This window comes from Apteryx mantelli, chromosome 1, assembly GCF_036417845.1.
Source record: "Apteryx mantelli isolate bAptMan1 chromosome 1, bAptMan1.hap1, whole genome shotgun sequence".
In the NCBI taxonomy this organism is placed as follows: domain Eukaryota; kingdom Metazoa; phylum Chordata; class Aves; order Apterygiformes; family Apterygidae; genus Apteryx; species Apteryx mantelli.
The window spans coordinates 136,208,654-136,224,818 of record NC_089978.1 but is presented as its reverse complement, the minus strand read 5'-3'; the positions used below and the strand labels follow the sequence as shown (position 1 = coordinate 136,224,818).

General features: G+C 47.1%; 1 protein-coding gene across 1 annotated transcript in view; it reads left to right on the top strand.

The window, feature by feature from the left end:
• A2M (alpha-2-macroglobulin) overlaps positions 1-11,979 on the top strand; it is a 32,134-nt gene extending 20,155 nt beyond the window's left edge. The window contains 16 exon segments of the mRNA XM_013956226.2: positions 827-948; positions 2,217-2,268; positions 2,805-2,888; positions 3,312-3,488; positions 3,997-4,081; positions 5,159-5,315; positions 5,666-5,740; positions 6,002-6,167; positions 6,779-7,002; positions 7,571-7,789; positions 8,100-8,227; positions 8,594-8,684; positions 9,422-9,490; positions 9,920-10,022; positions 10,949-10,990; positions 11,807-11,979. Coding sequence (XP_013811680.2) covers positions 827-948; positions 2,217-2,268; positions 2,805-2,888; positions 3,312-3,488; positions 3,997-4,081; positions 5,159-5,315; positions 5,666-5,740; positions 6,002-6,167; positions 6,779-7,002; positions 7,571-7,789; positions 8,100-8,227; positions 8,594-8,684; positions 9,422-9,490; positions 9,920-10,022; positions 10,949-10,990; positions 11,807-11,832 — 1,820 coding nt within the window. The 3' untranslated portion in view covers positions 11,833-11,979.
• Positions 11,980-16,165: the final 4,186 nt, after the last annotated feature.

The following is a 16,165-nucleotide window of genomic DNA, read 5'->3' as shown; positions in this document are numbered from 1 at the left end:
GAACCAGATCTGGCTGCAAAACTCTGTCATAAACTCATTTCACCATGAGCAAACAGGCATAGTAATGAGATTCATTACTCTTCTCCTCTTGGGCACCTTCTACTTTTTCTTTTGCTCTGATAGGTTAGTAAGAAATTAGCCTTTAAGCAAATGCATCTCCCAATGAAAGTCCCTGCTCTCCTTGGTTAACCAACTTGTTAAAGAGAAGAGTTTCTCCATGCTGTTGTCCCAGTTCAGTATCTGGTGTTAGAAGTACACAATTTCCTGGGAAATACTGGGCGGCTGGCTGACTGTGTCATCTGAGGTCATTCAGGAAGCAAAAGCTAGCAGACTCATAGTGTCTAAGGTCATGTCTGGCACCACATGCAATATCATCAAACCTTATAGCCATTGGACAACACCTTCTGTAGCCAGAGACACTGCTGGCAGTAGGGACATTCTGCCAGCTAATCCAAAGATTAGACAAGTGCCCTATGAGACTCTCACACTTTACTTTCACTGGTGTTGATATGTGCTGTGGTAGCAGCTATGGTGTGCATATGGAGTGACAGTGTGCTGAATGACAGTGGGACTGGTGGGTCCCACCATTGTGGTGTCCTAGGTTCTGGAAAAAAGGCATCAAAACAGAGTCACCTTTCATGGCAGTGCAGTCCATCTACTTCAGGATGGATCCTGGTATAGCTGTGTTTTTATGGAAAAGAAACAGGGCCCAGGTGCTATGGGAAATCCCCACCCGTGGACCTGCAGACTGAAACTCCCAGAACTGGCAGTGACTCCCACTTCCCTGCACTGCCTGACATAAATGGCTGACCCCTCTTTCTTCCAGGGCAGGTGGAGTTTTCGGTGACCACTGAGGCCCTGCAGGACCAGCAGCCCTGTGGGAACGCGATAGTGGAGACCCCTGAGAAAGGGCAGAAGGATACAGTGATCAGGCAGCTGCTAGTGGAGGTATGTGGGCTGTGGATGGGGAATAACTGAGCTTTGCCACAGGCTAGAGCTTACATTGTATATCTGTGTGAAACAGAACTCTGTGAGTTTTCTATGCAATGTGATGATATGATAGTCTTGCATCATCTTTAAACTTTGACAGGGCTGCATAAAGACTGCAGCTTAATAACACTGGGCAATGTCTCTCCCCGACATTAAATGTCCCTCATCTCCTACTGAAACAGGACTCCTCCTCCCATCCTTCCTTCCCTATATCTTCTACCTGTGACCTCCTACAGCAAAAAACCCTCTTTACAGCTTCTCTCCTCCTTTCATGACAGTATGTTTGGCCCGTCAGCACGTTTTGCAGCTCTGCTAGTTGAATGGCCAAGCAAACTGCCTTTTAAATTGAGTGTTATGCAATTCTGATTTGCTACATAGTCTGGCACCAGGATGAAGGTGGGGAATTCTGAAGCACCTATGGGAGTTAGATGTTTGTAGAAAACTCCCCCCAAACTCCAGATATTAAAAATGCCCATGGTAAAGTGGTAAGTTTTTACAGATTATTCTTTTCCCATGGAAAGGGAATATTGTTGATATTATTATGTGGTACAGAATTAAATACTACATGGCAGTACTGCATATTCTTTTTAGGAAAACACTAGCTTGCTATACTTGATGTTGTAATCTAACAGCTAGATGCTGTGTTCTTAACTTTTCTTTATGTCATAAGATACTAGTGCTTGCCTACTACATCATATGGTATCAGTAATGTCGCCAGATATTATAGTATGTCACCAGATGCACATCTTCCCTCTCTATTATCAACATTCACAGTTCTTTCCTAAAGCAGCGTTATAATAAATAGTACTGCAGACATCTCTCCAGGGAAACTCTTTAGATTTACTGTGACCTGTGCAATTTGCAGTCTGTTGTTAACAAAAGCACTTGTAACGCTGCTGTCCTCTTGTTACAGGGATGTAAGACTCTCTCACTGCATACAGTAGTTGCAGGACACTCATGTGACAGTCCTGCAGTGTTCTCCCTTTCCCTATCCTCCCTCCATATTCTACACTAATCACTTATTATGATCATGTGTCTTTAACTTGCTTATATTATTATTTCAGATTCTCTATATACATTCCAGGGAGTGTCTGTGAGTGCACCTATTTCTCCACTCACTCTACCTTTCACTTTCACCTCTGTCCTTAATAAGGATCCGTTTTTCTGTCTGTGCTTCCTATCTCACTAACTTCTCACCTCTCTTGTTTTCCTTTGTCCCACACAAGCCTGAAGGGATTGAAAAGGAAACAGCCCAGAACTATGTGCTCTGTGTAAAAGGTAAGATCTTCCCTCTCCTTCCTCTCCACTTGTTTCTTTGTGGGGTGACACACACCTCCTGGAGGAGGAAGATAGTGCTGTCTCAGCAGTCTTCCAGATAGGGTGATATTTCTAGATAACCAAGGTATGTCTCCTGATTGCCTCGAAGCTAATGCAGAAAACCCTAGGGAATGGACTGTAGGGAACAAGCCTAGGCACCAGGATATGACCTAGCTGGGATTTAGTATGACTGTTCCCATCCCTAATCTCTTGTTCTCTGGCATTGGAGTTTTGTTTCCTGTCTCTCTGTCTCCTGTCTTCCAGCTCCCCCGGGAAAAGTCTTAGAGACAAGATCTGTAGTGCCTAGCAGTGGCTGTGGGTGTTCTCATGCAGAGACTGCCTCATAGCCAGGGAAAAATGAAGTGGGTGAAGTCACGACATTTCTAGGAAGGGATGAAGGGAAAAGGAAGCTTATCTGGTGTTCCAGTGAGCCCCCTTCCCCATTGGGCATTTCTGGGGGCTGCACTAAAGCTGTTTGGGTCTTGTTTCCCTCTCAGGAGAGCCTGCAAAGGAAAAGATTTCCCTGTCACTCCCCTCAAATGTGGTACAAGACTCAGCCAGAGCGTATTTCTCAGTGCTGGGTGAGTGAGCAGCCTGGGAAGGATTTGATGTGAGAAATGCCAATGTACTCTTTCTGTCTCTCCGCCTGATGGTGTTGGCCTCCTACCCCACAGCTTTTTTTCCTGGTTCTCAGCACACCTCCCTTCTGTCTTCCATCACTTCTTTCACAAGGACCTTCCCTTCCAGTTTGCTCTTCCTTTCCTCCTTTCTAAATCTCTTTCTGTTTTGGATTCTCTGCCTCGGTTACCAGTGCCTTAAACTTTCTCTCCTTTCTGTTCTTTCCTTTTGTTTGCTCTGTGTTTCATTACACAATCTTTATCAATATAAAATTTCTTTCTATTCTTCTCTGTCATCTCCTGTTTCTCTTGTTCTGTAACTCCCTCTGATTCTGCCAGCCAGCCCTGAGTTTTGCTAATGTCCCCATGGTATTTCCTTTTCCTTAGGTGACATCATGGGCACTGCCATGCAGAACCTACATCAACTCCTCCGGATGCCATTTGGCTGTGGGGAGCAGAACATGGTCCTGTTTGCACCCAACATATACATCCTGGATTATCTGAACAAAACAGAGCAGCTGAGTGAGGAGGTCAAATCCAAGGCCACTGGATACTTAGTGAGCGGTGAGCTGGGACACAGCTTTTGCTTCTGCTTTGGCTTTTTTGCAGTTCCTGCCTGGAGTGCATCTATCAATGTCTGCTAGATATGCAAAGAGAACTTTTCCTTTACTCAGATGGTCTCTGCTGAGAAGCCCCTTCCATGCTCTTCTTTCATTCTCTGCTGCTTAATCATCAGGGTACTCAGTTATTGCATCCACTTTTCTGTGCTCCCTCATAGAGCTGCAATGCAGTGCACACTTGTCAGGTGACCTGCTACAGTGGCTTGTCTGTTGTAATCAATATGCCCTGCCTTTATTCTAAAGAAGGCAGGGATTCCTTCTCCTCATGCAGTAGAAGCTACTAGGTTTGCAGTGATTGCAGGAGGGATGTATCAGTGCTCCCTGCTGCTTAGGGTAGGACTGACCTGCTCCTCTCTCCTTTGTCTTTGCTGATACGGATGGGTTTTTTTGTTCCCACATCCCTCAGCAGACTTTCTCTGGCATCTGAATCTTGCTTTAACTTTACGTTGCAGGTTATCAGAGGCAGCTGAACTACAAGCACCCAGATGGCTCTTACAGCACCTTTGGACCACGTTATGGCCAACCAGGAAACACCTGGTAAGATTTCAGTGTTGCCCATGCCTCCCCTACATGCTCCTCCTTCTCAGCTACACAGTTACAGTAAATGTTGCATGACAGTAAATGTGAAATGCAGTTGTAGACCAGCAGGCTTTCCAGAGCTGATATGGCCACTGTGCTGCCTCCCCGTTGATGAAATAGGCTGCATCAGCCAGTTGTGTAGCTGAAGCTCCTCCAGCAGCTCTGAAGACCATGATAGACAAGGCAGAAATAGAGAGCAATGGGGGAAGAAGGGAGCAGGGGTTTCACATCCCAACTGAAGAGTTGCAGTGGCAGCTCTTCTAGACTAGAATCTGCTGAGAAAGTGTCTCCATATAAGTGGAAAGGATGATAGTGATTATATACCCTCTGCAGGAGAGTATATGTTGTCAGTGTGACTGCAAAGCTTTGAGCTGCTCCAGCATCTCCTTGCTTTGCATTTTGAACTTTGGATAAGGGTAAAAATGGATGATTTCTTTATCTTCTGTTTGCTCTTGGTTTCTGAAACAGTACTGGGGTCTTGAAAGCACCTTGACTTCTCTCCACATACCTGACTCTCTCTCATAGCTGCTTGTAACAGCTCTAGAAAAGACTCTTTTAATCTGTTCTTCCTTATCCACAGTTTTACTGACACATCTGGGGAGTTCTGAGAAATCCATGAGACATGGATTGCCAATGCAGGAGTCCTGCCAGCAGATCATGAGCTTCCAGGGATTTAATTATTCTTCCCTGCCATTTTGACTTTTATTGTCATGCAGATGCTTAGTTAATTGACATGCAATTACCTGCTTTTTTCCAGAGAGATTTGTTTAGATAGAGCTCAATGCTTATTGTCCTCCTAATTGTAACTTCAACACAGAGGGATCACAGGGTTTTATGAGCCAAGGGAGAGAGAAGAAATCAAGGCAAGAAACACTGGACATGTTTTTTGAGGTGGTACTTGTGGTACGACTCATCATCCTTTAGCTCTCTAGGCCTTCTTGCCTCCCTCCGGACAGGTGATGCCCACACAGGCCCTTTCACCTGAGATGGACACAGGGCATGGTCAGGCACTCTCACTGCTCTCTGTCCTTACAGGCTCACAGCCTTTGTCCTCAAGTCCTTTGCCCAGGCCCGGCCTCACATCTTCATAGATGAGAAGCACATCCAGGATGCCTTGGTCTGGCTCTCCTACAAACAGAGGGAGAACGGCTGTTTCCGCAGTTCTGGGACACTCCTGAACAATGCCATGAAGGTAATGTGTCTGCCTGATTGGCTTCACCTGAGCTTGTGAGGCTGGAACTTGCCAGTAAGTCAGATGGGTCCAGCTGAGCTTCTTGAGCATGTAGGCAGATGGGGAATTCTCATGGCCATGGCAACAGCAAAGGAGTCAGAAGCCATCCTGTATGTAAGCCATGATAGGAAGGAGAATGAAGGCAGACCCGCAGTACATAAATGCAATTCATACCTCCATATGACGTGCAGGGGGAAGGAGATGATCGAAGGGTCTACAGTGCAGAGCAGAGTATTCCAATAGAAATGGGAGAAGAGATTGAAGAAGAGAAGCTATGTGGCATCAACATATACCATTGTGGTTCCCCACAGGGTGGAGTGGACAGTGAGGTCACGCTGACGGCCTACATCACCATTGCACTGCTGGAGATTCCTCTGCCTGTAACTGTACGTGACTGCACCCCAACCTGAGACACTCTGTGCTGGCACAGTACAGGCCAGTACCTGTTCCATATTGGAAAGATGAGGCAGTTACTGGGCCCTGTGATATGAAAATATTGTGATGTCATTTTTGGCATCCCTGAAGACGATGGCACTGTGCTTGTTCCTACACCTCATTCTGACAGATCCTTCCTCAGTATGCTGGGGAACAATGGGCACAAGCCTCATTTCTCCCCCGCATTCCAAACACTAGCTATCTCTTCCCAGCACTCCATGGTGCGTAATGCTCTGTTCTGCCTGGAGACGGCAGCAGATGAGAAAGGAAGCCATGTGTACACCAAGGCACTGCTGGCTTATGCCTTTGCCCTGGCCAGGAAGGAGGAGAAGCGGAAGGCACTGCTTGGCTCACTTAAAGAGGAAGCCGTGAAAAAGGGTGAGTGCTCCTGGTGAGACATCTCTTTCTTCCAACCCACTGGCCTCACACCTTCCATTGATAAAATGACTTCTGTGGGAGGGGAAAACTCTTAAGGAGATGAAATACTTGTGCAAAGACAGAAGTCAAGCTGGTGTCATGCTAAATGGTTACATTTTTGAAAAAACCCTCTCAGTCCGCAGTCCTACATCTGTGCTCTGAGGAAGGTGATCATGAAACACTATGCACCATCCCCATCTCTGCTGAAAAGAAGGGTATCTCTGCTAGCATCTCACCTCGGTCAGGTCCTCTTGTCACACCAGGCACTGCTTAGCAAATGAACACTCCTTCCAGTGGACCCGCTTGACACAGAACAAAGTTTACTTTGCACAGCACAAGGGAAAATACATCAGCAAAGAGCTGCATGTGCTGAGGGAGAAAACCATTACGCAGGTCATTTCAGAGGTCCTGGTTTAAGCTCTGAGTGTTCCAGGAATCGTGTAACAACTCAGAACCACTCTGGTAAAATCTGGTTGGACAGTCTGTTTAGGCAAGTGTTGAGTAGCATGGTTGTGAAGGAAATATCACCATTCCTTTTTGTCTTCTCTCCACACTCCCTGCCTCCTGCGAAGATGGATCTGTTCATTGGCAGAGGCCTGGGAAAGAGCCAGAGGTTGATCTCCCATACTATCACTACCGAGCTCCCTCTGCTGAAGTGGAGATGACAGCCTATGTGCTCCTTGCTCAGCTCACCACACAGCCAGCACCTTCCCAGGATGAGCTGTCATTTGCATCACTTATTGGAAAGTGGATCAGCAGTCAGCAGAATCCCAGTGGAGGCTTCTCCTCCACCCAGGTGAGCTGCTTCCCTCCTGCAGCCTCACACATCAATGTCAGAAGATAAGAAGTGTGCGAGACCAAGGTGGGAGCATGGTAAGGTATGCCAGGGTGGGCACTATCTCCCTGTGGTACATACCATGATTACCAAGTTTCCAAGAAGCTAGAGGCTAGTATTTCAAGAAGCACCTCTGGGAATGACTGGTATTTCCAGTAACAACCTGGCTTTCTTGAAGCAGTGGAGCAGAAAGGTAGAGACATGAGGGACCTGTTTCTGTGCCTTTGGAGGGAGCTCCCACTACAGTTTGTTTGTGCATACAAAGTTGTTATTTCAGCCTAGATGTTAGTGGAGTATGAGTGAAGGCTGCTCTGAGCTCCACACCAGGGAGTTCAGGGAACATGGACCTACTGTGCAGAGGACAAAGGAACAGAATGGAAACGTGCAAAAGCTGATCTTTCTGTCTCTCTTTTTTACTTAAAACTGGAGAAAGTCAAGTATGGAGAGGAGGGTACAGGCTGACAGCAAAGGACAGGCCTATGGAATGGCTAACCGTATTCCCCTGGGTGCTGTGACCCACTTCTTGCAGGACACCGTGGTGGCTCTCCAAGCCCTGTCCCTGTATGGAGCTGTCACCTATGCCAAGAGTGGAGCATCTTCCAAAGTGACCCTGCGATCTGGAGGGGACTTCCAGCAAGACTTCCAAGTGGATCCCACAAACCGGCTGCTGCTCCAGCGCGTGCCACTGCCCACAGTGCCTGGGGAGTACAGCACAGAGGTGTCTGGTGAAGGGTGTGTCTACCTGCAGGTGAGGGTGATGGGGGCAGGTGCTATTCTGGACCATGAGCTATGAGGGGAGCCCATTTCCAGGCAGAAGTCAGGGAGAGGGCAGAAGAGAAAGAGGAGAAGGGAGGAGTGAGAGAGAAGGCTCTGGGGAGAGGGAAGAGGAGAAAAGTAGAGGTATGTGGAGGTGAAAGAGTGGGAAGGACAGAGGGGAAGAACAGGGAGCATGGAGCAGCTGTAAGAATGGACTAAGTAGGGAAGGCTGGGCAGGGAGAAGGTGGTCTCTCTCACACGTGAGCGCGCACATGCTCACACAGCTGCTGGCTCTCCCCTAGACAAGCCTGAGGTACAACGTGCAGCCCTCGCAGGAAAATGCACCCTTCATGCTCCAGGTGCACACAATCCCAGAGATGTGTGATGACTTGAAGGCTCACAAGATCTTTGATATAGCCATAAATGTCAGGTAAGTCCATGTCTGGCTCGGAGATTCCTTGAGAAGCCGAGGGAGCTGGAGAAGGTCTGGTGGCCCAGGGTGAGCCACCTGGAAGCCCCGGATGGGCAGGGCCCCTCCCCAGGAAAGTGGGCAGGAAGCAGCTGGGCTGGGTGGAGAAGCTGTGGAGGATGGGGTTGTCCGGCACTGGTGGGGCTGTGTGGGGAGCCTAGGGCTGGACTAGTAAGAGGGTGCATGGATGATTGGGGGGCACTGACAGAGCTGAAGAAGAAGGTGCTGGACTTGTAGGAAGTGGAGGGATGTCAAGTTATGTGAAAAGGTGGAAGTGTCCCAGCTTTGACCTGAGGTGCACTGAATCTTTGTTGCTTGGTTCTTTAGTTACACTGGAGAGCGCAATGTCTCCAACATGGTGATTGTTGATGTGAAGATGCTGTCAGGATTCATCCCCGTGAAGTCCTCCGTGAGGAAGGTATGAGCCTGTGTGATGTTTTTTCTCTGAATGAATATTCTCCTTACACTCTTTCACCCAAGAAGCATTGAATTTCTTGTTTTTTTTCTAAGACAAATTCCAAGAGTCTGGATGAGACTAGGCCACTGCAGGACTGGTATCCTCCTGACCTTGCCACTGCTCCTTGCACATTTCCACTGTGCAGAGGTTCTCCTTCCACACCTGGCTCAAGGCCAACACAAGGGGAGGCAGGAAAAATATGTTTGTATCAGTGATGGGCATCCCAGTGTTCACTGTGTCCAGATACCTCACTAAAACTGTTAGCTGTGTGTATCATGTTCAACAGCTGGTTTTGTTTTCCATCTACCTATAACCCATTGGCTTGTAAGTTTTTCAGGCCTTGGGTAACTGTGTGAGATGCTGAGGAAATGAGTGGCCTCTAAAACAAAGGAGACCTGATAAGAGACTGCAGAACTAGCAAGCGAAAAAGACTCTCTTTTCATTCAATCCGTCCATCATGGTGTTTGGACCAATGCTCAGTTCCCTACTAGAACCAGGCTGTACTTGATGAAGAGAAGGCCTGGGCGCTATAATACTGAGAGGTGCACCAAGGAGGCAATTCCATACCTCCCAATCGACTTAGTTGACTTCCTCATTACGCCTGTGTCTCATGTATAGAATGTCCCACCCACAGAGCTCTGCAAGGGGTACAGAGAGACCACCCTCAACTCAATAACATCTTTCTCTTCTTTCTTCAGCTGGAAGGCAACCAGCTTATTGAGCGCACAGAATTGAGTACCAGCCATGTCCTAGTGTATCTGGAGAAGGTGAGCATCTGTCTGGATTTAGGATGGGAAAGGGAAACACATACCTTGGGACACTTGGCTGCTTGGAGCAGAAGATCTAGGCCTAAAAAATCCCAAGCATCTACCAACAATAAGAGTGAATCTCACACAGAACTTTCCCCCTCTTGACCTTACCGGTACCTTCCTCCAAACCCTTGGCGTGCTTTCCCTCCGCCCCTGCACACAGATCAGGCTCTGACCTCCCCCCCAGCCAGAGGCTCCCCCAATGTGGGGAAGGGCCCAGGGCTTTCCCTCACACCTCATCCAGGCCTGCAGCCCCATGCACACCCCTGGGCCTGGGATGCTGGCGACAGGGAAGAGTGAGGGAACCTGGGCGAAGTGAGGAGGTAGTGAGGGAACCTGGGACAGTTGCAGAACTGACCATGAGTCTCCACCCCCTCCTTTCCCCAGCTGAGCAACACGACCCTGAACTTCTCCTTCACGGTGGAGCAGGACATCCCTGTGCAGGGCCTAAAGCCAGCTCAAGTGAAGGTCTATGACTACTATGAGACTGGTGAGTGCTGGTGGGGGAGGGTACCCACGGGAGTGAGTCCTGGACATAGGCCATGCTGAGATACACAGGAGCTTTTGGGACACACAACCGCCCCTGGCCTCAAGCTCTCTATGCTCTTCAGCCCTTTCCCACCCTGCCTCAGCAGTGCTTTCTGAGAGCAGAGGGGACCCTGGACTCTACCAGCCTTCAAACCCACAGCGCCAACAGCCTAGACAGATGGAGGCAACCGCCCTCCTCCTTTCTGCTCCTGCCCAGGCAGGGCCCTGCAATGATAATGGGGCACAGGTTTGGGCAGTGTGGATGGTATGTGGATCCCCACATGGCTGTCCTCACCTGTGGGAGCCACCATGCAGCTGTCCTCACCTGAGGGAGAAGGTGAAGGCTGTGAGGTCCTAGGGAGGAGGCCATCCTCTCCAGCCCTCAAACTCTTCCCTGGGGATCATGGTGCCTGTAAGCCTTTCCTGCCTCCCCAGAGAAAGGAACCAGGCCCTGGGGTAGATCCAAGGATGCTGGGAGGAGTCCTGTGTTCAGATCCTGCCCCAGATTGCAAACATGCATGTGATTCGAGAGCAGACACTGCATCTCCTCAGGCTTCCATTTTCCCAGCTGCTACATCAGGGTGACAGAACCAGAGACCCTGTGGGTGTTTGAACAAGGCATCTGAGCAGGCCTTGGGCATAAGGCAGAGACCTGCTGGGGCTGTCTGTGCAGAGTCGCTCTGCCTTGCTGCCACAGTATCCAGATGGGGCTGTGACTGGGGCTCCCTCTCCTCCCTTCTCCCAGGGCTGGGATCTCTGCAGGGAAGTCAGGGATGGTGCTAGCTGTCTGCTGTGGGGCATGGGAGAAGTATCTCTCTGGAAGCCCTCTGCCAGGAATGCTGAGGGAGTCTGACAGCCCTGCTCTCTCCCTTCCCTTGTGTCTTCCAGATGAGTTTGCCGTTGAGGAATACAATGCTCCCTGCACCACAGGTAGAGTACATAGGAACAAATGAGGTGTTCCAGCAAGGCCTATCACAGCTTATTTTGTATAAGGATCTGTGCAGACCTTGGGTTTCCTCAGCCTGTGTAGAATCTCAAGACTTGTCTTCACCATGCCCAGAGCACTCTCTCAGCATACCTCAGTGCAGAGAGGAAAATTAAATCCCCCTCCCAATGTCCTGTAAAAGGTTAGATACAACTCTGCTTTTGGCTTGCTTGGGATGGCAATCCCAATGGTATTTCCTTCACTCACACAAAACTCCTTGTTTTTTCCTGTGTGTATATGTGTCACATGATACAAACAAGATTGAATTCTTCCTTGGGACTGAACCTAACACTCAGTCTTTAGGGCTCTGCCCATTTCTTGGCCACTTTCACCCATGTTGCAGACACAGAAGCATCTTGAAGCACCATCTCCCAAGCATAAGCATCTTGGTGCAATGTTGAGATTATTCACATCTTCAGTGGGGACCTTTCAAACTCTGCCCTGGGTAGTTTTTGCCTTGTGTTGGGCAATCCAGGTGTTGAGAGAGAATGTGTACTGGATTAGCTCATGCTCTCCAGAGCAGATGTCTCTGTGTCCCCTCCCCTCTCTGTAGCATGGATATTTTGAAAGTGTCCAGCCATTCCCATTATGTTATCTGTCTGTGACCAGACTTTTTTTAGGTGAAGCAGATCCCCAGATTTTAACAGGTCTTGAACTTATGTAACATGCAAGAAGGGGCCACCTGAACATAAGGAAGATGTCCAGGACTCTGAACACTGCTTCTCAGGAATCCTTTCCACTGTGTCCTTTTCCCACTCCAGCCAAGGCTGAACAGGGAAATGCCTGAAGAGCAATCTTGTCTGAGTCCTGTTGGATCAGCTGTCTTATCTCTGTCCCTAAAGGATCCCCTTGGTAAGGTGGCCTATTGAAATATTGGAGAAGGACACCTCAACACCAAAAAAGATGTTATAAATAAATTAAGTCTTGATTCTCATCAGCTGCCTCTAGTGTTTTCTTTTGTTAGTGAATCTTTTGGTGAGCCTTGTCCCTCTTCCTATCCACAGCTAAGACTGTGGAATGGTCTGAGGTTTAGATCCAGAGCTATCCATGGCAAGCAGGTTTTTGACAAGTCCTTGGGAACACTAGGAGGCAGACAGCTTTCACAATGGGGAATGTTCAACTACATATTTGCCAGTCCTCCAAGAGGAGAAGAAATCCTGACTGATCCATTATTCCCTGGAGACTTGGTTCTCTTTAAATGTGGGTGTTTTCTGTGAAATAATCCTTGGACATAAATGTGTCCTCACATAACTTGTGTGATCCCACTGTGAAATCACTGCTATGAGTTAGGATGACGGAGTAGAACCTGCCCTACCAGATCTTTCACAGCAAGCCAGATACAAGTGAGGGGAGGAACTGCGGACAACAGTTATGTGCTATAAAGAAAGGCCAGGAGACCAAGGACATGCCACGATGTTGTGGAACTGGTGGAGCCACCACTCACAGCACCTTGGTAAGGATAAAATATTACAGTGCTGTGTTCACACCTTTCTTCTTCCTATAATGCCACTCCTCTAAAAAGTGCACTCCTCTGAGGAAGAGAACCATTATTTGTGAGCAGGAATTAAAGGCTTGTCTCAGATTAGGAATCTTAAAAAAAACAGAGCTGTTCCCTTGGCAGACCTATCTGCCACTGACATGGTCACAAAGTTTCCCTCATTTAGTTCTCTGTAAAATAGCCTGGAATGCTCCACCAACAAATGAAGAACTGCTCACATCCAGGACTTCCATAAGGGACTCAACCCTCTGACAGGTATTTCCCCCTGCCCCTCCATGAGCTCATGGTATATCACTAGCCATTATACTGGACTGTAGGCTGTGATCACTGCTGCCTGTAGCATGGGTGATATACATAGTATCATGACTGAAGAACCTCATGTGGCATTATGTAAAGACAGAGGGTCTTCATTCCAACCTGGCAATGCTGACTGAGACCCACCCTTCTATAAATCAGTTATGAGTACAAACTTCATTTTTCCTTGAGGTTCCTTAACCCCCATGAAACCAATTCAATGTATTGAGTCATTCTGGACCTGTAGCTTTGGCTTTATGTCCAATGCAGAGGTTTTAGAGCAGTGTATTTGTTTCAATGATCCTGAAAGCTCTTTGAATTGTCACTGCCCACATGGGTGTCTCAAAAACCTCTTTCCCTTTTGTGAGCTAGAATTCCTCACTGAGGAAAGCAGTTCGTTCTGTCATCTTTCATAGCTGCCCCCCTGCTATGGGGTCATAAGAGACTGTACTGGAGATACACAGTCGTAGCTGAGACTGTCAGTTAAGGCCAAGCAGGTTCAAAAGTGCCAGGCCTGCATACTTGTATGTATGCACACTTGGGCATATAAACAAGGGTCTGCAAATACAGACTCTCCTTTACAGCAGGCTATACATGGATGGCAACAACTCCTTTATTTCCAGTCACTTTTGGCAAGTGCTCTGCTATGATTATGTTGGATATTTGGATCTTTATGTTAGATTACAAAATGATCATCATGATAATTTATTTTAAAAATCTGTAAAATCATTGAAGCATGTTCCATTCACAGTTTTGATGATTTTTGTTTTCTACCATGGAAAGAGTTAACACAGTATATTGCTTCTGCCCAATTTTAAATTAGACAACACCTAACTGTAGTCCATAAACAGCTATATCAATCATCTTCTGGGGCTCCCTTCAAGCCCACATCTTCTGTAAAGCAGTTTAACATCCCTCTGCCTGACCAGGCTGTGAATCACCAAAGTCACATGCTTGCAAGTCCTCCATGGCATATCATGTAGGACACTTCAACAAGGCTACCTTAGGAAAGCACAGGAATGTCTGAACATTGAGTTTCTACCCCTGTGGAGCATGCATTGAAGGCTTCAGGCAGGTCACAATGGTCTGAAATCAAAACAGTTTCATTCAGCAACCAAAAACTAAGTATGTTGTTTTGAGACCTTAGAAAAGTAATTGTCTCATGGTAGGGAATGAAACCATTCTATTATTTCTAAATCAGATCAAAATGTAATTAGTATCTTTGCTTGTTTATGAATTTTGTCACTGAACCCAGTTCGTTATGTAGGCTCTTTTAAATGTGAGGTGTCAATAAGGTTTTAAGTGAGTAGACACCAAAGACCACAGGAAACAAAACCTAATGAAATAATATTAAAATCTAGCAAAATATATGAAGAACTTTATTTGTTGTGAATAACACTGTTTGGATAGGCAAACTAAGAAAAGATTGGATATAACAACTAGCTGTGCATACTTTGGGTACACCGTAAGTCATGATAACCAGCAATAAGCATTTCATGAGAATAAACACAGTCATATAGGAAGATTTTCCGTGCCATTCAAAAGGTTAAAAGCAGAAATAAATGTGACAAAACCAAGAAAATGGGAACATTCCTGGAGACATCTAACCGTGAGAGGACTATGGACAGTTTCCTCAAAGCAACAGTAATTTAAATAAATGAGTCATTTAAACTAGGTTTAGGTAGGTAGGTTACTGGAAAATGCTTCTAGGCCAACCTGCTTGCCACACAAGTGTTGACCCACAACTGCCTGGGAATCTGCCAGAAGCCACAGGCACAAAATATGGAAACTTTCACAAGAAGGCCCAAGCTTGAGCTGGAGGACAGGCCATTATAAATCAGCAGCTGAAGGCATAATGCATGCATACGCCCATCTACACTTGTACAGCCCCCTCATGCACACTCTAATCTTTATATATACATAGAAGAGGGCAGACTGTGTATCTTCTCCCACTTTTTTACAAACAGGAAACAATCCTGCAAGGGGTGTCTACCAGGCACAGCAGAGAGGTTTAATTTCACCTAACATTAGCTAGCCATCCAGGCTGCCTCCAGGTGAGAGACATGGTCAAACACCTGCAGAAGAGCAATTCAGCTAAGTCACAGTGCCTAAGACAAAGGAGAGAAATTTTTCTCAGAAAGTACCTGTCCTCCATTGATTAGATAGGATCTCAGATGATAAGTTTAGAGTACACAACACTGAGAGGGCAACATAAGAGAGGCTGAACCCAACTTAAATCATTCTCCTCTATCTCTTTTTTTCACCTGTCAGCCTTCTTGCCCTGCATAGAAGTGTGGCTAAATGTGATGCTCTTTAGCTTAAAAAGCCAGGGAGATTAAAACTGTGACTGGAGGCTGAGCAGGAGGAAACAGAACTGGGAATAAACTGTTCAGAAATCATTGGTCAGTACTGTTAATTTATTTGTAAAGTTAATTTCCCATTCCTTGCAGTCATTATCCATCTGTCATTCTATCCTACCCCCTCAGCCTGGCTGGTGGTGGCAGTGAGGCTGTTGGGGGTCCAGCAGCTTGGAATACTCCTCATGCATTGCCCTGATCTACTTGCTCTGCAAGGATGAAAGGAGAAGGGAGGGGACAGGAGTTAGATATGCCAGTTTCCTCTCTCAGGCCTACAGTCAGAGAGAGAAAGGTGTGGATGTGGGAAGCAAGCTGGTATGTGAAGCACAGCACAGGAGAATGAGTTGCTGTTTCCCTGGGGATGACATGTTCCTTTACCATCCGTGGTCAGGGGATATCTCAAACTGTCAAGGGTCATCCATAACATTCAACACTCATGTCACCTTCAAAGTCATGTGGGGTTGAGAGAGGGTTGAGACTCTTTTTGATCCAGTGGGACAGATAAACAGAAGGGAATTTACTACAACTGGGTTGGACACAGGGCCGAAGCACAAGCAGGCAGCAAGGACGTTCACTGTGGCAATAAGAAATGCTCTTCAAGTGTATTTATTTCTCTGCAAAGAATGGAAGAAGTCTGCTGCCCCTGTGGACAGCACTGTTCAAGGCAGAGAAGGCAGCTTTCTACTTTGCAACTGAGATCTGCTTTTTAGTCAGGGCAGACCACCTTGTAAGCCAAAACACAACCCCTTTGACACCTAGACCAGGGAATGGACCTTTGAACTAGCAATCTGCCATGATCCTTTCCCAGGAGGGTGAAATCTCTGCCTTTTAGTGCACATGGGGAAAGTAGCCCAAAGCCTAAAGCTTTCTCTCTTGTCTCAGACTGGACAACCAGATCACACCAACATACCCTTTAGGCATGCTTTATTGTCCATCCAGTGTCTATCTTAGGACTTGTGCACCTTTTTCCA